The sequence below is a fragment of the Ambystoma mexicanum genome, chromosome 8 (genome assembly GCF_040938575.1).
Source record: "Ambystoma mexicanum isolate Mex_15411 chromosome 8, UKY_AmexF1_1, whole genome shotgun sequence".
Classification (NCBI taxonomy): Eukaryota; Metazoa; Chordata; class Amphibia; order Caudata; family Ambystomatidae; genus Ambystoma; species Ambystoma mexicanum.
The window spans coordinates 5,035,362-5,056,307 of record NC_090929.1 but is presented as its reverse complement, the minus strand read 5'-3'; the positions used below and the strand labels follow the sequence as shown (position 1 = coordinate 5,056,307).

At 52.4% G+C, this 20,946-nt stretch overlaps 1 protein-coding gene across 1 annotated transcript in view; it reads right to left on the bottom strand.

Annotated features, from left to right (window-relative positions):
- Positions 1-2,229: 2,229 nt before the first annotated feature.
- EEIG1 (estrogen-induced osteoclastogenesis regulator 1) overlaps positions 2,230-20,946 on the bottom strand; it is a 662,295-nt gene continuing 643,578 nt past the window's right edge. The window contains exon 12 of the mRNA XM_069609104.1: positions 2,230-19,760. Coding sequence (XP_069465205.1) covers positions 19,715-19,760 — 46 coding nt within the window. The 3' untranslated portion in view covers positions 2,230-19,714. The remainder of the gene's footprint in view (positions 19,761-20,946) is intronic.

Genomic DNA, 20,946 nt, shown 5'->3' with positions numbered 1-20,946 from the left:
TGGACTGGGTATAATAGAAAGTATACTGCATTCTCCCTGGATAGTTATCAATAGTCCCAAAGGGGCTGGGGGTTTGGTCCACACGAGATCCTCCCGCTGAGCACTGACATGGTCACTTGCCCAGGATCACAGGAGCAGCACCATCAAGTGGGGGGAGCTGGGGGCATCATGGTGCACACATGTCCCTTTGGGATGTTTATACATGGGGGGCCTGGTTGGACACAGTCCTGGCACCTTTGGTGCCAGGCTCATGGAAGAACTTAGACAAGACGTGTTTATTATGGGAAGAAGTGCTTGGAATGGAACGGAACTCTTTTATTATGGGCAGGAATACTCTCAAGAACTTCTCATTTGTGTAACTAGTCCGGGTGTAGTCTCCATCTGCACGTGCAACTTCTAGGAATGGCAGGGTGTGGCAAGCAGGACTGAGCTAAGGGGCATGGCCTAAAGAGCTCAGCTACAAAAGCCAGCCCAACCCCAAGGCACATGCTTCGCATTATTCTGTACCTCCGTGCGGCGTAACGCTCACCGTCGCCTGGGACTTACTTTACCTGAAGAGATCCTGCCATCTACATCCACATTTACCATCCGGAGGATCCTGTTCTTCCCTGTACGCTTCTTCCGGGCACCGCGGCTCACCTGCAAACATCTTGGAGCGCAGACATCTTCTTCCTGGCACCGCAGTTCACCTGCAAACATCTTGGAGCGCATACATCTTCCTGGTACCACAGCTCACCTGCAAACATCTTGGAGGGTCACCTGCAAACGTCCTGGAGCGTAGACATCTTCTTCCTGGCACCGCTGCTCACCTGCACACTTCTTGGAACACGGACAGCATCATCTGGGCAACGCGGCACGACGGACTCCATCCAAACTCGTAGCACCTGCAAAAGAAAGGCAAGAGACAAGGTTAGACACTTAGCAGACATTACGTTAAGGGCGCGCTGTCATTAAACCTCACGCCTTCCCTAAAACCATCACTCACTTGCTGGCGGACATCGCAGTCGCTTCCATCTTCCACTGAGCCGCGTTGCGCGCCTCCACAGCCGCTGTAAGCCGCATTTCCATCTATTTGGGAGAAAACAGAGAGGAACGTTATTCACGGGAAAAACAACAGCACTGAGAGCAATAACATAAAAACATTGAGAGAAAGCATAAAGAAGGCGCTTAGGTGCAGCTGGACTGGACTATTACTCAGGAATCAGTGAAGGAACTCTATTCTTTCATCAAGCGCCCCTGCCAGAAGTAGCAGGATGGAGAGAACATCATTCACATTTACTAGGTGAGCCTTATGGGCCGGTACGTGCCCACAGATATTGCACCTTGGATCCAAGGGTTTGGGAGGTACCACAGTCAGCTAGCAGCACATTCACGTTTTCCCATATCCACGCAGGAGCAGTGCCAACATTTGTCGCCGCCCACAGCTGATCAGCAGGGGACGAAACCAGAAGGGGTGACCTAACTACAGGGAGGGCTACAACCGGGCCACAACGCCTCCCCAGAGACCAGGTGAGCGTAACAAGCATAAGCCCCAGGGGACCCATCGGGCAGCAGCCCCACCTCCCTGGCTTCATGGGAAGGGGCTCCCCCTCTGGGAGAAGCGACGACATCCAAGGATTTGTCACAGTACTTTAATGTAAGTGTGTGTTTTGTATAGAAGTATATTCTGTGGTACGCACCTGTGTGGACAATCCATTGATTAGCAATCTCTGCCCTCCTCTCCCTTCCGAGCCGAAGCCTTATTGCTAAGTCATACTACCAAGTCAGAGTTTGATTACTCCTTGTTTTTGCACTGGTCTGGTTTACTAGGTTGGCCTTCCAGATCCGTACATTTGTAGTGGTTCTGCAAAACCCTCCTAAGAGCTACATGCATGAATGTAGGCTGAATGTTTAGATGCATGCAGGGAACTGGTATGCGTCTTTGGGTGAGGGTGCTTGTAGGTGGGTGTCTGGTACACGTTTTTGGGTGAGGGTGCTTGCAGGTGAGGGTGTCTGGTACACGTGTTTGGTTGATAGTGCTTGTAGGTGTGTGTGTGTTGTGGTGTCTGGTGCGTGGGTTTGGGTGGAGGTGCTTGTAGGTGTGTGTGAGGGTGTCTGGTGTGCGTGTTTGGATGATGGTGCTTGTAGGTGTGTGTGAGGGTGTCTGGTACGCGTGTTTGGGCGAGGGTGGATGACAGACTCTTGGAGCACATTTGTCACCTAGGTTAAAGAAAATGAGGGAGACAAATATTGTGTAGTACCAAAAACTTTATTTCTCCCAAAGATGACATGTTTGACATTTTATTTGCTCTGTACGACATGATTACTCAACACCAAGAATCAGGTACAGAAAAATGCAAACAGACCACAGACAGTATAGCAAGGAACCAAAATAGAAAAGCAGGACTGGACGTTGCTCAGCGCCAGTTCCATAAACACCCATCAATCGAGAAATAACCAGAAAATTACAGAGAAACACAGTTTGGGCCCAGACAGAGCAGATCATTGTTACACTTCAAAGACAATGTGCACTGAACACTATTAAGATTATTCCTTTTGTAAAAATAGTTCCATATATCTCTGCCTTTTCCATATAGATCTATAGATTTATATAGCATTTAAATATAAAGACTTTTATGACTTTCCATCACCTGGTCAGAGCTCAACATACATTACAAAAGTAGAGACATTTTATTAAAAACCATTTTTATTTTCTTTGAATCCTACCAAGCAGGAATGGAATAGATATGGCCGCACAGACACCCTTTGTCGCCATTTCCCTGTGGTCACCTCTTAATACCTCCGGCAAGAGCATCTATTGGCTGGGGTCCTTGCGAGGGCAGTACCAACATCCCGTACAAAGGCAGCTAGACCCTGCAAATGTGCAGCTTAAATGCCCCACACATAGGCACCACCACCACCTACTACCAGCTAGGACAACCAGCCCTGTGTGCGCTGAATATACACAGCAAACACAAGCAGCTAAATACCAACTACCCATGTAACCGGCACACAGGCAGCTTAGGACCAACTACCCTACACAGACAGCCTTTGATCGACTACCCCCGAGTGTAGCTACTGAGTAGCGGTATCCCTCAATACTACCCACCTCCATGGTACATCTGGAGAGGCAAAGCTTGCAGACCACTCAACTAGTACCACTCAACTAGTAGGAGCAGCCGTAAGATCACCCGAGTGTGGTGTAACAAAGGCTGGCCTGACACTGAGGCACAGTAATGGGTCCGCAGGGCCAACAATGGTAAATGGGTGAAGCAACATGGCTACAGTGGCAGAGCTTGCCAGGGGCCAAGTCAGAGGTAGCAAGGCTAGCCAGCACAAGGCGGCGGCTGTAGGATGCCATGACAAGGCCACGCTTATACAGTCCTCCATGGCACAGGTTTGTGCATGGTATGCCACATTTTACAGGCTGAGCAGTACAGCCTGTAAAATATAAAGCTTTCACCTAGCCATGACAAACAGTATTTGTTCTCCAACTTACTCTAACAAGACGGTGAAATGGTAAGGCTTGTGACTTAAAGCATGACGGTACACAAGGTTCAATTTTAAGTGCCAAGCCAGTATTATGTTTGCCACAGTCGAAGGCAAGCATAGTACTGCTTGCCAAGCCACAAGGCCAGGGCTGTTCAGCTTCTCGTTGGCCTTGGCCAACTTGCGCTGGCACAGGGTGATGCTGTACAGCAGCCCTGGATGACTGTACACATCCCTGCAGTATGCTGGCGTTGGCCAACTTGCCCGGGCACAAGGTGATGCTGTACAGCAGGCCTGGATTATGCTGGCGTTGGCCAACTTGCCCAGGCACGAGGTGATGCTGTACCAGGCTTGAATGGCACAGCTTCCAAGGTTGGTGGTTTAGGTCTTGATGAGAACAATGGAAGGGCTGGTCACTTAGCCTTGGAGCTCATCTGCTAGTCTCCAGCTGGCGCTGTGAATCATGGCTGAAGGCTTTCGATCCCCACTAGACAAGCCAACATTCCCAATTGCACAGAATGTTAGGAAGTCATAGCAAGGGATTGTTTCCAAGCCAAGCTCATCCTGCACAACCCGCTCCTGTCCCTCCCCCACCCCCACACTCAGTAGATCCAATGCAAGGAAATGGTGGGGCTGGACCTGTACATTAACACAGGTCCCCTGTGTGGTTAAAGTGCTTGATAACAGAATTCACCCCAAGAGTTTATAAATGGAATTTTAATAAGGTGAACACCAAAGACACCCAACATGGGGTTAATATGCGAGTTCATTAAGTGCACCCAAAGACACTTACAGTGGGTTTATTGCACTAATTAACAAGCACCCTAAATAGATTGTTACTGGGGTTATGCTTCTTACCAAAGATCCCCCAAGATAGCAACAAAGACAGTCATACTCATTAATTGAGGTAATCCCAAGACACCTACAGTGGGATTCTTACAAGGGCACCCGAAGAGTGCACTCTGAGAAACCATTAGTTGAATAATAACACGTTAACCCCAAGATACCTGGAACTGCCCATGTTTATTGAAAATATTAACCCGGCATTATGCTTTTTGGAAATGACGGCCCCTTGGGATTAGTGCATGCTCAGAGAGACCCGGAGGCGGTGGGCCAACAAGTTAAGGAGCAGCCAGGGGTGCAGTGAGGGGCTCAGGGAAAGGATGTCGGAGGGAGTGCGGCAGGAGGCAGAGGCACAGAATTCCAAGGAGCAGCACAGTGAGGGGATGGGGGAAAGGATGTCTGTGGGAATGCGGGCAGGGGGCGTAGGCATGGGATTCCAAGGAGCAGGACAGCCAGGGAATGCAGTGAGGGGTAGGTTGTCAGTGCAGCCAGGGGGCAGAGACACAGGATTCCAAGGATCAGGGCAGGCAGGGGCGCAGTGAGGGGATGGGGGAAAGGATGTCAGAGGGAGTGCGTGCAGGGTGCGGCGGCACAGGATTATGATATATGATGTGGCATTTATAACACTCCTGTACACAAGTGTTTCTAGGCGCGAGCAGGGTGGCCAGGGCGCAGTGAGGGGATGGGGGAAAGTATGTCAGAGGGAGTGCGGGCAGGGGGCGGAGGCACAGGATTCCAAGGAGCAGGGCAGGCAGGGGCGCAGTGAGGGTCTGGGAGAAAGGATGTCCGTGGGAATGCGGACAGGGGGCGTAGGCATGGGATTCCAAGGAGCAGGGCAGCCAGGGAACGCAGTGAGGGGTAGGTTGTCAGAGGAAGTGCAGCCAGGGGGCAGAGACACAGGATTCCAAGGATCAGGGCAGGCAGGGGCGCAGCTAGAGGATGGGGGAAAAGATGTCAGAGGGAGTGCGGGAAGGGGGCGTAGTCACAGGATTCTAAGGAGCAGGTCAGTGAGGGGCTGTGGGGAAAAGGATGTCAGAGGGAGTGCAGGCACAGAAGCACAGGATTTCAAGAAGCAGGGCAGGCAGCGGCGAAGTGAGGGGGTGGGGGACAGGATGTCAGAGGGACTGCAGGCAGGGTGCAGAGGCACGGGATTCCAAGGAGCAGGGCAGGCAGGCAGGGGCACAGTGAGGGGCTGAGGGGAAGGATGTCAGAGGGAGTGCGGGCAGGGGACAGAGGCACAGGATTCCAAGGAGCAGGGAAGGCAGTGGGCGCAGTGAGGGGGTTGGGGAAAGGATGTCAGAGGGAGTGTGGGCAGCGGACAGAGGTATGGGATTCCAGAGAGCAGGGCAGCCAGGGGCACCGTGCGGGACTGGGGGGAAGGATGTCAGAGGGATTGCGGGGAGGGGCGGAGGCACAGGATTCCAAGGAGCAGGGTGGACAGGGGAGACCAAGGGCTGCAGGGGTGTCCACCGCATAAGACGACAGTGTTCGATGGGACAGAGGAGCATCGCACTTCTCGGGACTACAGGGGTGTCCCTGTTATCAGACAAGAGGCGAGGGAGGTGTGGGCCCAAGCGATTCTCAGCAGCACCAAAGCCTGACCCGGGAAATGGGGCTTTCGGGGAAAAATTACCAAATGCTTCAGATAACTAATGAGATTCTGCTGCTCTTCAGTGGGTTGCACACCCACATAGCCTTCGTGCTGGTCTGGCCCCAAAAGCCCATTTTACCATTACACACTCAAGATGCCCACATCAGAAAAGGAGAGATTTGAGAGAATTGCCACTGTCTAGACCTACTGTTCACTGGGTGATTTTAGAATCAATGGGGCTCATTACGAGTCTGGCAGTAGCTCTGCTGGTACTACCGGCACCTGCTGCTGGACCCGTAAATATTTACTGGTGCCGGACTTGCCGGAAACACCAGGGTATTACAATCCCCGGTGTTCCAGAAAGTCAGGCGGCAGTACATTTTAAGTCCCCATTCTCATGGAGTCCCATAGGACTCCATGGGAATGGGGACCACGGAAGCACCGGCACCGTTAACAGTGCTGGTGCTTCCGTGATGGTCTGCCTAACGTGGCTGCTATGTCCGGCAGGGTCTGCCCTGTGCCCTGTCGGGCACAGTGGCTCCAGCAGGCAGACTCGTAGTATACTTAGAATGAGGCCCATTGTCTCTGGAGAATGGAAGTAACAGTAATCCGTGGGAGAATATGGCAATGGAAGTTCCGGCGCAAGGTGTGGGCAATGGAGGGAGCACCGGGCGCTATAGGGAGAGTTGTGGGCAATGGAGCACCTGGCGCTAGGAGAGAGTTGTGGGCAATGGTGGGGCATCCAGCGTTACAGGGAAAGTGTGAGCAATGGCGTTTCAGCCCGGCCCTATGGGGCGAGGTGTGGGCAATGCAAAATTAGGTGCAATGTTGCTAGGTGTGGACAATGGCGCATCAGCCCGGCCCTATGGGGCGAGGTGTGGGCAATGCAGCATTAGGGGCAAGTGCAATGCTGCGAGGTGTGGGCAATGGAATATTGGCCCAGCACTATGGGGCAATGTGCGGGAAATGCAGCATTAGGTGCAGGTGCAATGTTGCAAGATGTGGGCAATGGAGCATCAGCCTGTCCTATGGGCAGAGGTGAACAAGTTACTCTCTTAACTGGTAACGTTCTTTCGATGGGATGGTCCGACAACATATTCCATATCTATGACAGTAATCACCACATCTGTGCTGCTTCGGAAAATCTTTGGGCGTCTGCGTCCTGCGTCGATGACGTCGCTACGGCGTCCTCGAGGACCTCCTCCGACGGCCGACGTCACCAGATGTTATAAGTAGGACGCACGACGCCCGTAGCCTCAGTTGTAATTTTTTCCCCAGAACGTGTGGCACCAGTCTTCTGCCAGTCTGACACACAAAGCCTTGCGGAAACGTAAGCTGCAATCACATAAGAAATTCTGTAGCGGGGAAGGCAGGGAGGGAGCGATATGGAATACGTCGTCGGACCATCCCATCGAAAGAACGTTACCAGGTAAGAGAGTAACTTGTTCTTCGAGGGGATTGGGTCCTCCGACATATTCCATATCTATGACAGACTCCCAAAGCAGTACCAATGCAAGAAGGTGGGAAGAGGTGGGGAAAGCATTTAGAAAGCAGAAATTTAGAATGCCCAATCAAATTGCGGAGTAAAGGACCGCCTTGCCAAAGGTCAGATCCTGCCCCCGGATGGAATCGAGGGAGTAGTGACGTACAAAAGTATGTACCGAAGCCCAGGTGGCTGCATCACAGATGTTACGAATAGGAACACCCCTCTGTAAAGCAGTAGAGGCAGCCATACCCCTGGTAGAATGGGCCCGTAAGCCGACCGGTGGGTCCTTACCCACCAAGCGGTAACACTCAGAGATAGCCAAAATAATCCAGCGAGACAAAGTCTGTTTCGTCACAGCTATCCCAAACGCTTTCCAGCGTAACCAATGAAGAGTTGATCGTCCACTCTGACCCGGGACATGCGTGCCATATAAAAGCTTAACGCTCTCCTAGGATCAAGCATATGGAGCCTCTCCTCTTCCTTAGCAGGATGTGGAGGAGGATAAAACGCCGGAAGAACCACCTTCTGGCCTAAATGAAATTCCGACACCACCTTCGGAAGAAAGGATGGACGAACTCTAAGTTCAACCCTGTCCTTATGAAACACAGTGAAGGGTGGCTTAACTGAAAGTGCCTGTAACTCACTCACTTTGCGAGCGGAAGTGACCGCAACCAAAAATACAGTTTTAAGAGTTAACAGTCTCAAAGGGCATGAATGCAAAGGCTCAAACGGAGCACCCATCAGAAACTTGAGAACAAGGTTCAAATCCCAACCAGGCACCTGGAAAGGTGACGGAGGGAACACATTAGTGAGCCCTTTCAGAAACTGAGAAATTAAAGGAATTTTAAAATAGGAACACTCTTCAGACGAGCGCTTAAATATGGACAGCGCCGCCAGGTAACCTTTAACGGTACCCACTTGCAAGCCCCTGTGGGTCAAAGAAAGCAAAAAAGACAGAACCATGGGAATGTCACATGCAAAAGGATCCACATTCTTAACCCTGCACCAGTCGCAGAACTTACACCAACGGCAACGGTATAGGGACTTTGTTGCTGGCCGTCTGGCCGAGAGCAACACCTCCATCACGTCTTCAGGGAGGTCCCAATCCTTATACCTCGACCTTTCAGAAACCAAGCGTGAAGGTTGAGGGATCTGACCTCTGGATGGAGAACCTGACCCCCCGCCCGTGAGAGCAGATCGTCTCGGTAGGGAAGACCATGTAGAGGGCAGATGGACAAGTCGAGAAGGTCCGGGTACCACGTCCTCCAGGCCCACGCTTGAGCAATGAGGATCATCCGAGAACCGAACCTCTGTAGTACTTGCGGGATGACTGGGACTGGAGGAAACGCGTACAGCAGTGGGAATGACAACTCCACCACAAACGCGTCTCCTAAGGCTCCTTTTGGAGGAAATTCCAGCGAGCAGAACCTCTCGCACTTCCGGTTGACACTGGAGGCGAAGAGATCCACTTGAGGGGTCCCCCAAAGGGCGAAGATCTCCAGGAGAATCTCCTGAGCCAACTCCCACTCGTGAGAGATCGCGCTCTGCCTGCTCAGAGCGTCCGCCATCTCGTTTTCGTCTCCGGCCAAATGAACTGCCGAGATCAAAACTTCCTGCTGGATTGCCCAGAACCAGAGCTGAATCACCTTCCTGCACAGAGGAAGTGACCCTGCCCCCGCACCAGTTTTTGTTGAGGTAGTGCATGGCCACCGTGTTGTCCATCAGGATCAGGACATCCTTTCCTCGCACAGTCGGCAGAAAAGCCTTTAGGGCTAGCCTGACGACCCTCAGCTCCAACAGATTGATATGGAGTCTGGACTCCGACGGAGACCAACGACCGCTGACTCAACTCGTTGGCATGAGCTCCCCATCCCGTGAGGGATGCGTCCGTCACGATCGTCACCTCCGGCCAGGGTAGCCAAAATGGAGCCCCCCTCATCAGATCCTTCGTCAGCCCACCACAGAAGGTCCTGGGCGACCGAGGACAGCACCTGAACAGGGTCCGACATCCTGCCGGTGGACTGAGACCACTGGAGCTTGAGTGCCCATTGCAAAGATCTCATCCGCAACCTGGCCTCTGGCACCAGAAGAATGCAGGATGCCATGAAGCCGAGCAATCTCAAGAACTCGAACGCTGGGAGACTCTGGGCAAGCTGAAACTTGTGCACCATCTGCTGAATGTGATGAGCCCTCACCTGGGGAGGAAAACACTGCCCCAGGGACGTGTCGAGCACTGCTCCGATGTACTGGAGCCTCTGAGTCAGTGTCAAATGGGACTTCTTTAAGTTTAGGGAGAAGCCCAGCTTGTGGAGGGAGTGGTAGGTGACGGACAGATGATCCAGGACCTGCTCGGGCAAGCGCACCCTGATCAACCAATCGTCCAGGTAGGGGTAGACGTGAATCCCCCCTTTCCTGAGGTGTGCTGCCACCACTACCATGAGCTTGGTGAAGACTCTCGGGGCGGAGGTCAATCCGAACGGCAGGACCCGAAACTGAAAGTGCGAGTCGCCAACCGCGAACCTCAGGTACTACTTGTGCTTTGGATGTATTGGCACATGAAAATAAGCGTCCTTGAGGTCGAGAGACACCAACCAGTCCTGAAGTTGAAGGGCCTGGAGGACTTGAGAGAGAGTAACCATCTTGAACTTGTCCTTCCTGAGGAGTTTGTTCAAACCGCGCAAGTCCATGATGGGTCTCAATCCCCCGTCTTTCTTGGAAATCAAAAAATAAGAGGAATACCATCTCTTGTTCCTCTCCACTACAGGCACCAGTTCTATGGCGCTTTTCTCCAGCAGGGATTGAATTTCCTGCACAAGGAGCGGATCCGGACTCTTCAAAGAGAGATTCCCCGGTGGATTGTCTTGAGGCCTCTGCCGGAAAGGAAGCCATGTCCAAACCCGACTGAACGGCCTCACACATGGCATCCTTGCCATCCTGAACCATGGCAAGGAAACCATCCCGTTCGTCCCCTTCGGGAATATGCTCAGCCGCTAAGGAAACAGTTCCACAGAGTGTGCGTGAAACGTGACAAAGCACATACCCCCTGAAGAAAACACTTTCTTCGCCCAGCCATCAAAACACTTGTCGTCCCTATCAGGAGGCATGGTAGGATACGACGCCTGCTTTGCCGGGGCCATAGCCGCCTGCACCACCAAACGCTCTAGAGTGAGGTGCTTGGACAAGTAGCAGGGGTCGCTACTGGCTGGGCGGTATTTTCGCGGCAAAGACTTGCCCACTGCCGGGAGAATCTGCGGAGCAGTCCAAGCCACCGCCACCCTCCTCTGTAGAGCCATATGAAACGGCAGTATCAGGAGGCATGGTAGGATACGACGCCTGCTTTGCCGGGGCGTAGCCGTCTGCACCACCAAACGCTCCAGAGTGGTGGGCCAAGATCTAGGATATCCGTAAGGTCATCCTGAAGAAACTCCCCCGGGGGAGCAGACCATCCCAAGTACTCGGTGACCCTAGACATAAGGTGCCGATACGAAGAGTCGGCATGAGTGCCATGCTCAGGCCGACAAAACTCCACCTCTGGAGAGGTGTCCAACCCACTCGCATCGTGCAGGGACTGCCTCAGGTCCTCAAATTGGCTATAGCCCGAGAGAATCTCCTCTGGCACCGTATCAGGAACCATGCCATCATCAAAGCCCTCATCCACCTCTGAAATAAACTCAAGATGGTGGTAAGAAGGCACAGAATGTGAACCAAAGCCATGCTTGACCTTGTTCAGAGCCTTTCTAGGGGGTTCCACGGAGCCCTGGGGTACCACCATCGACACAGCCTCGAAAGGCATCGAGTGAATCGGCGTCGAACGCGGCGCCGAAAGCATCGATGGCGTCGACACAGGCCTCGAGGCCGGAGCCCCGAGCGTGTCCCTCAACAGCCTAGGTGCCGATTTCTTCGGAGCCGGGGCCTCGAAAGAGTCCGTCGACGACCTCGGCTGAACCGGCGTCGACGTCTTCCTCGAAGACACCACAGGTTCACATGGTCTTGAGCGCGTCGAGGACCGGAACCTGGACCCGGCATGACGAGAATGATTCCCCTTGTCCGAGTGGGACCTCTCCCGTGAATCGTGCTGACCACCCGAGCCCGAAGGCGTGCGAGTGGTGTCTCTCGACCGATCACGACTGACCTCACTCGGAGGCGCGGACGGACCGGTGCCCTGGGATTCGAGAATCGCTAACATTTTCTTCCCGAAGGAAGCCCATTCCTCTGGCGTCACATGCATGGTGGGATAAGCGACCCGCCGACGGGCGGTGTCCTCGGATGAGGACGGGGAAGGCGACCGATGACGGCGCTTCCGGGAGTGCCTCGCAGAGGAGTGGCGGGACTGACTCCGGGACCGAGACCCACTGGACTTCCGACGACGATGCGGAGAGTCGCCCTTCGAATCGTCCGTCGAAAGCCCCGCAGACTTCAACTTCCGTGGCTTGGACACCCTACCTACCGACAACTTCTTCTTGCGCTCCCGCAAGGCTTTGGACGTGAGCGACTGGCAGTCGACACAGTCATCCATGTCATGGGCCTCCCTGAGGCACCAGAGGCAGCCATTGTGCGAGTCCGTCACCGACATCTGGACCCACAGTCCCCGCACTTCTTAAAGCCCGGACGAAGGCTGGAAGACGAGGTAGACATCCTTCACAAAGAAGAAACTTCACCAAACGAACAGGTTCGAAGAACCGAGAAACAACAGAAACTCCAAAGAGTTGAGGCGTGCTGAGATCTCCGAACACGTTCGCGGAAAAAACGGAACTGAGGCTACGGGTGTCGTTCTTCCTACTTATAACATCTGGTGACGTCGGCCGTCGGAGGAGGTCCACGAGGACGGCGTATCGACGTCATCAACGCAGGACGCAGAAATATTTTCCAAAGCAGCACAGCTGTGGTGATTACTGTCATAGATATGGAATACGTCGGAGGATCCAATCCCCTCGAAATGGGCAATACAGGATTAGGTACAGGTGCGATGTTTGCGAGGTGTGGGCAATGGACCATCAGCCCTTTGGGGAAATGTGAGGACAATGGAGCATCGGTCCAGGCCCTATGTGGCGGGTGTGGGAAATGCATTCGGGGCAGATGCAATGCTGCGAGGTGTGAGTAATGGAGCATCGGCCCAGCCCGAGGTGTGGGCAATGCACCATCGGCCCTAAGGGGCAAGGCGTGGGTAATCAAGCATCGGCCCGGATCCTATGGGGCGAGGTGTGGGCAATACAGCATATGGGGCAGGTGCAATGTTGCGAGTTGTAGGCAATGGAGCATCGGCCCGGGCCTATGGGGCAAGGTGTGGGAAAAGCAGCATTAGGTGCAGGTGCAATGTTGCAAGGTGTGGGTAATGGAGCATCGGCCCGAGCCCTATGGGGCGAGGTGTGGGCAATGCAGCATTAGGTGCAGGTGCAATGTTGCGAGGTGTGGGTAACAGAGCATTGGCCTGGGCCCTATGGGGTGAGGTGTGGGCAATGCAGCATTAGGTGCAGGTGCAATGTTGCAAGGTGTGGGTAATGGAGCATCGGGCCGGGCACTATGGGACGAGGTGTGGGCAATGCAGCATTAGGTGCAAGTGCAATGTTGCGAGGTGTGGCCATGGCGCATCGGCCTGGCCCTATGGGGGGAGGTGTGGGCATTTGAACATTGGACTCATCCTAACCTAAAACTGTAAATAGTAGTTTTGTGCCCAGACAACCCTACATTAAGGAGAGTCAAGGTCCATCTGCAATAAGGACGGCTGTCCTGTTACCATTTAATCATTAACCCGTTCATGCCCTTTTCTAAAGTGCATACAATATAAAAGTGGTTAGAGCTTGGGATTTAGGATATAGGAACCCCCAATAATATTCAGCATGCTTGGAGGATCATTGCTCCAAGAGCGCTGGATTTGTCCTCAGATATTTTCAATAGCTTATAAACATCATTCTGTTCTCACGCCATGCTTTTAAAGTGAATACTGGGAAATGGGGATGAAAGGAAACACTGGAGCTAGGAATGTAGATGGGGAGAGGAAAGCCCCATCGATTGGCTCCAGTGACGCAGAGGGCACCGGAGCGACTGCCCATGGCTCAAAGATGAACATTGTGCGCACACACACACACACACACACACACACTGCACCCAACGTATGTTCTTCATTTGAGGGGTGAGCATATTCCCTCTTCTTACAGACCCACCCCCCACCCTTCCATAGGGTTGCACGAAAGTGGATGTTTAAAGGGTCCTGCCGCCCCGTCCCACTTTTAGGCACATCACTACAACACTGAAAGACCTCCAGCCTGCTGGAGCGCAGAAAGGACATCTACAATGAGAGAAATGACAAAGCAGAAAATCAAGAACCCTGAAGTAAACGGTGGCCTCTCTGCAACACTAGATCGCCAACTGCATCAGAGCAAGCGGCACTGCACAGAAATGCTACTTAGCCTCCAAGCACCCTCAAATCCTCCCACACCAAAGAGGAATACACGAGAAAAGCCCCCTCAACCCAGAGCTTTCTGTGTCATGCGCTCTTCCAAAGGGGCCCACAAGTTGTAGCAGAGCTTCTGTATAAGGGCCTCATACATTACACACAGTCCAGCTGTGTCATTCTATAGGTTACCATAGATTGCGCACAGTCCCGCTGTGCCACTTTTATAGTTTAATAGATCGGGCACAGTCTTGCTGTATCCTATGCTGAGCTTCCATAAATAGAGCACAGTCCTGGGGGGGTCCCTCAAATTATGCAAATTCCAGTGGTGCATTGTTCTACAGGGGCCCTATAGATAACAGTCCTGCTGTATCTCTTTCATTAGGGGTCCATAGATGACACAGTCCTGCTGTGTCAGATTCTATAGGTGTCCTATACATTATGCACAGTCCTGCTGTGCCTAGCTCTAAAGAGCCCTATGGATAACACAGACCTGCTGTATCGCATTCTATAGACCCCTCTGATCATGCAGTCCTGTTGCACCTCATTCTATAGAGCCCCTATATCTCACACAGCCCTGCTGTTCTATAGATTCCACACAGTCCTGCTGTGCAGCGTCCCACATGCCACCCAAAGATGCTCAGTCCAGCTGTGCAGCGTTCCACATGCCACCAAAGGTGCTCAGTCCAGCTGTGCATCATCCCACATGCCACCCAAAGGTGCCCAGTCCAGCTGTGCATCATCCCACATGCCACCCAAAGGTGCTCGGGCCAGCTGTGCAGCATCCCACATGCCACCCAAAGGTGCTCAGTCCAGCTGTGCAGCGTCCCACATGCCACCCAAAGGTACTCAGTCCAGCTGTGCATCCCACATGCCACCAAAGGTGCCCAGTCCAGCTGTGCAGTGTCCCACATGCCACCCAAAGGTGCTCAGTCCAGCTGTGCAGCGTCCCACATGCTACCCAAAGGTGCTCAGTCCAGCTGTCTCTTTATTTGGGGCTTTCACTCGAATTTGCACAATTTTGCGTGGTCCTCACAGGGCTTCTGTGCCACTTTCTTCACTTCCAAATCGTGTTGCCAGTGAGGGCATTATCACTGTCAGGCCACACTATGCTACATGTTTAAAATAGGGCGCATAATCAACAATCTGACTGCACCACAGCACAATTTAAGTTTGTTGTGTGAACTCCTAAGGGAAGAGTCAATTCTTCAGAAGTGGTTAATATGACGAGGTCGCAGCTGCTTGAACGTGCTCTGCTCCCTAGATCAGAGCGTGGCTGGCTGATTTGAGAAGACCAGTCCCAGGGCATGGTTCCCTGATTTGAGAAGGCCTGTTCCAGAGCACGGCTGCCTGATTTGAGAAGGCCTGTTCCAGAGCATGGCAGCCTGATTTGAGAAGGACCGTTCCAGAGCACGGCTGCCTGATTTGAGAAAGACCGTTCCAGAGCACGGCTGCCTGATTTGAGAAGGCCCGTTCCAGAGTAGGGCTGCCTGATTTGAAAAGGCCCGTTCCAGAGTAGGGCTGCCTGATTTGAAAAGGCCTGTTCCAGACCAGGGCTGCCTGATTTGAAAAGGCCTGTTCGAGAGCAGGGCTGCTTGATTTGAGAAGGCCCGTTCGAGAACAGGGCTTCCTGATTTGAGAAGGCCCGTTCCAGACCAGGGTTGTCTGATTAGAGAAGGCCCGTTCCAGACCAGGGATGCCCGATTAGAGAAGGCCCGTTCCAGACCAGGGATGTCTGATTAGAGAAGGTCCGTTCCAGACCTGGGCTGCCCGATTAGAGAAGGCCCGTTCCAGACCAGGGATGTCTGATTAGAGAAGGCCCGTTCCAGACCTGGGCTGCCCGATTAGAGAAGGCCCGTTCCAGACCAGGGATGTCTGATTAGAGAAGGTCCGTTCCAGTCCTGGGCTGCCCGATTAGAGAAGGTCCGTTCCAGACCAGGGCTGTCTGATTAGAGAAGGCCCGTTCCAGAGCACGGCTGCCTGACTTGAAAAGGCCTGTTCTCCAGAGCGTGGCTGCCGTAAGGCTGGATAAACCTCCAGTAAAAGGTTCCTAGAACCTTTGCTGACCACTTATGGGGCTCTTCGCAGCCCCTCTGCACTCTTTCACAAGTATTCTTCTGCCACATCTGGTCCCATTCCTGCCCCTCAGAATCCCAATAAGAATTTATATTTTTTTCCAATCCAACCCAAGACTGCTGGAAATAGGAAGAATGTTTAACATGCAAGAGCCTGGAAGGGTCTAGTAGCACAGTGGCTCATCCTCCAGGGGAGGTCAGCAGCCTACCCTTCCTAGCAGAGCCCCAATATTCACCCCGGGGAGATTCAAACATTTCTGGGAGAGGATAAAAATGCATACATTTGGAGTGTGTTCGCTCTGCAATACTCAGCAGGGTGGTGAACACTGGGTAGGACCAGCCTATCAAGGAGCCTGCAGTTTTTGTTGGGTTCCATTTGAGGGGTGCTACAGACCACAAGCAGAGAATGGAGGCAGTAGTGTTTGATGAGCCCAGCCAGGGTGACGCCACATACAGTGAACATGACGGATGAATCTATGGAGCACTAGCAAATACCATGCGCTGATGGGACTGACTTACAGCGGCAAGCGGTTATCATTGAGTAGCGAGGGAGTCACTAGCTTGACCTGGTGCCGTTGGTCCAGGAGGATGGAAATGTCCACTTCTATAGCTGGGGTTTTCAAAATCGACTGCGGGTGGAGTTCGTTCTGTTTTCCGCTTGGAAACCTGCTTGCTTGTGTAGCTGACTTAGCAGAGTGCAGGCATTTGAATGGAAAAGGCCTGGGGTAGCAAGGTGGGCCCACCTCGAGGGAGGGCTTGAGCCACCGACTGCCAGGGATTTCCACGGTTGAGACTTGAAGAGCGATGCTGCAGACGCTCTGGTTGCACAAGGCTTTACAGTGGGAGGGCTTGAGCCACCGACTGCCAGGGATTTCCACGGTTGAGACTTGAAGAGCGATGCTGCAGTTGCTCTGGTTGCACAAGACTTTACAGTGGGGGGGCTTGAGCCACAGACTGCCAGGGATTTCCACGGTTGAGACTTGAAGAGCGATTGCTGCAGACGCTCTGGTTGCACAAGGCTTTACAGGGATGGTAAGGTGGGTTTAGCGATTTTGGAGCCGTCTTGTGGCCGCATGAATATGCTGCCAAGCTCTTTTGGAGATCATAAGAAGGTTCCCAGGTGCTTCTGGAGCCCTGCCCTGATTCTGGCAGTGATCAGCCATTGGGATCTACAGACTCCTGTAGCTGTATCCAGGATTAGATACCGTGTAGTTTGCCATTTGTACGTTGCCAGACACCAGCTGGGGACCTTGATGTGCAAGAGGTTCAGACGCGTTAGTGAGTATCTCGGAGCCAAGAGGACCAGTTGACCTGATCACTGCATTATTATTTAAGTCTCTGGGAAATGTTGCCGGCATCATCAGCAAAGCAGATTGCCAATCCTGGCCAAGAGGCGGGCCTGCATATTAGGTGAATATCTGCGGGCACTTTGTGCCATCCCCCTTTCTATATGGTCCCAATGCTGCTGACCCACTGGCCTGTCACCCTATTGTATGTGCATTTCTGACTAGTTTTATCATGTCTTCTATATGGCACGCCCTGAGACCCACATGACATTATACATTATGAACCCTCTGAATTAATTCTTTTGAAGAGCTGGAGTCCATAGCCTGCAAGGGCACTACATAAGATTTCTGAAATGACTGCACCCTCCAAACCACAGAGGCCCAAAATACAAACACATAGGGAAGAGAAAGTGCAAGCGTGGGTTAGGAACTAAAGAAAAGGACTAATACCTCCAACCAAGCTGGCCACTGGGAGAAGAACACAACTTGACAAGCTCGGCCACCTGCAGATTGGGACATGCTCTCAATCCATCCACTAACTGGAATCCCACCCATGTTCTAGATCCATGCAAGGTTTCAGAATGAACATTCCAACATCGGTCGGCAAACTCTGGATCAAGGCTTCAAAGGCGTAAAGGCCAGAGAACTTGTCAGATCATGAGTAGAAGTCAGGCCCTCTCTGAGGATGCTTAAAATCAGAGATGACACAGCAGAGCCTGCAGGACCCCTTCCAGTAATTCAAGATCAATACTTTGCCATTGCTACTAGAAGCCAATCGAGTGCAGAGGTGGCCATGACCCAACACTGATGGAGAGCTTGCATGCCACATAATTATCACACTGACATACCCACACTGATGGGTGAAAAGCTCAATCGCATTCTCTGTCTGTTCCCAATATCTGACCGCAGAGTAGACTCAACGCCAAAGCTCACATGCACAAGGACCTTCTTTATCCTCCTTCCTGGAGCACCCCCACCATCCTCATCCTCATCCCTGAGCCTGGAGCTGGAACCTCTTCATTGATCAAGGAACATGTCCACCTATCCTGGAGAGTCACCACCACAGAGTCTGGAAAAAGTCCAGCCATCATTCTGAAGAGTCTACGCCTCCCCTTTTTAGAGACTGTCCAGTTTATATCCTTAAACATCTCCGTCGCAAGGGTATGTCACACCTGTGTCAATGTTAAACTATCTGAACCAGGCATCTACCAAAGAGACTGGCGGCAAAAAGCATCATCTAAAGGTGAAAATCTGCTAAGAGCAGAGAGGTAGTCTCTGGGTCTGGCAAGGGGTTGCATGCCTTTACAACTACACTCCAAGGAGGCACGCACTTCTGCAGTGAAATAAACATGCCATCGTAGTGCCACACTGTGGACAGAACACCTACTATTACACGCGCACACTCAGCCAGGTGAGCAGACCATATGCACAGTCTTGCCCATTAAAAGCCACACACCACCATTATACCCAGCTTGAGTCCAGCTTACATCTGCAAATCCATGGCTTATAATGAGCACATGACTCAAATACTGTCTTCTGAGTGGTGCACACCTCCACTTGCCCACACCGAGGCAGCACGGCTCTTCCTGCTCCTTTGCCAGACAAGGCAGATGAGTGCACTGGCTCACACCATATGTTAGGGCTGCAATGATGATGCACTGGTCTCCCAACTGGGCCTTGCCTGTGCTTTGTTTATAAGGCCACACATCCACTAAGACATCACAGAGGGACAGGAAACGCTCCATGCAAGGCTCCAGGTGCTTAAGAAAGGTGCAGATCCCACAACACACAGGGTTTGGGATCAGATAGCAGGGTGTCTTACAGGACTGCAAGGAATGAATGAAAATAAGATAGCAAATGGAGTAGGGGTGCAGGGACAATATTAGGAATACTGGGCAGAGAGGAATGTTCTCTGGTCACTAAACCATAGGGGCAAGGAATCCAAGCCCATCCCTTGCAAGCTCAGTGGGATCTGGGGATCCAGCCCACACCATGCACCAATGGACAAGGGATCTGGAGCCTAGCCCTTCCCTTGTTGAAACGCTTCCAAGAGCAGGGGATGCAGGGATCCAGCCCATACCATGTTCCAGGGGCAGGAGATCTGGGGCCCAGCCTTTGCCATGTTCAATGACTTCCAAGGGCAGGGCAGCTGGGGGTCCAGCCCACATAATGGTTCTAGGGGCAAGCCATCCATTGTCCCACCCGTGAGGGGAATCCAGAGCATAACCTCCCTCCCCTATGTTCAATGGCTACCAGCAATGGGGATCTAGGGATCCAGCCCTCCCCATGTTCAATGACTTCCAAGGGCAGGGAAGCTGGGGGTCCAGCCCACATAATGCTTCTAGGGGCAAGCCTGCCAATGCCCCACCCGTGAGGGAGGGGAATCCAGAGCATGTTCAATGGCTCCCAGACCTGGGGATCTAGGGATCCAGCCCTCCCCATGTTCAATGGCTGCTAGGGTAAGGGGCACAATGCCCAGTGCTCTCTTGCAAAGGTCACAGGAATCCAAAAGCCAGTTCAAGTTCTAGACAATGGCTCCAGGGCAGGGAAACCAGAGCTCAGTCTTGGACTCGTTCAGCGGCTCCCAATCACGACAGGTTCATAGATTCCAGCAGAAACCCTGTGTATGGAAAGAGAACACGTTGTCAGTGGCATTTCTAGCAGGCAGGAGAAAGAGGCACACATGCAATTGCTTTGCATAGCAGGCTGAGGGGAGGGCACTTTACAGCAGAATGCACACAGTTCAGTCTCATCTTAACACAGTGACCAATGGCATAGAAGGAGCACTGCATGATAATCCCACCAGAGGCGGCTGGAATAAGAATGATGTGTTTATTTATATAGCGCCTTAATCCAAAGGGCTTTACAGAGCACATATTTACATAAAATAGCCCTCACTACAAGTGTGGCGGTCCGGAAATAAGGGTACCGGTAGCACCGTACCAGCAGCCTTTCTGGACCGCCACACTACAACTCTGCCTTCCTGGGCAGTTCGGCCCGGCAGCGCAATGGCCCCGGTAGGCAGAGTTGTCACGGAAGCACTGGCACCGTTACGAACGGTGCTGGTGCTTCTGTGTCCCCATTCCCAGGGATTCCTAAGGGACTCCATGGGAATGGGGATTTACACTTTATGCCGCCTGATATCCCAGGCAGCCGGAACTTGTAATGTCTCGGTGGCAGTGGGATCTTAGGCGGCGTAAACAGTGTTACGAGCCCGGCGGCAACCCGCCGGTAGCACCAGCGAGTTACCACCAGACTTGTAATGAGGCCCAATATCACCCAACCAAAATTGCTACTTATTTATCGACCTCAGAAGGATGAAAGGCTGAGTTGGCCTTGCCGGGATACGAAGCTGCAATCTGCAGATCACGCTCAGATCGCAGCAGCGAGCGCTCAACACGCCAAGCTATCTCACCAGCGTTGAAGCTCGGCCCTGCCTCTGTGCGACAACCCAGAGGCATTAAAAAAGAAACACTAGTAATCTGAATTTTCTTTTCACACTGTTTTACAAATCAAATTAAATAAAACAGAGGGTGAATTAATCCCCCAACAATCTGGATCTATTCACGGTTATGGGCTATAGAAGAACAAGTTACTTACCCTATCTGGTAACTTTCTTTCGATGGGATGTTCCTCCGACATATTCCACACCTATAAAAGGTAATGACCACAGCTGTGCTGCTTCGGAAAATTCTTCGAGGGGATTGTGTCCTCCGACCTTTTCCACATCTATGACAGACTCCCAAAGCAGTACCAACGTATGGAGGTGGGAAAAGAATTTACAATTTCATGATTTTAGAATGCCC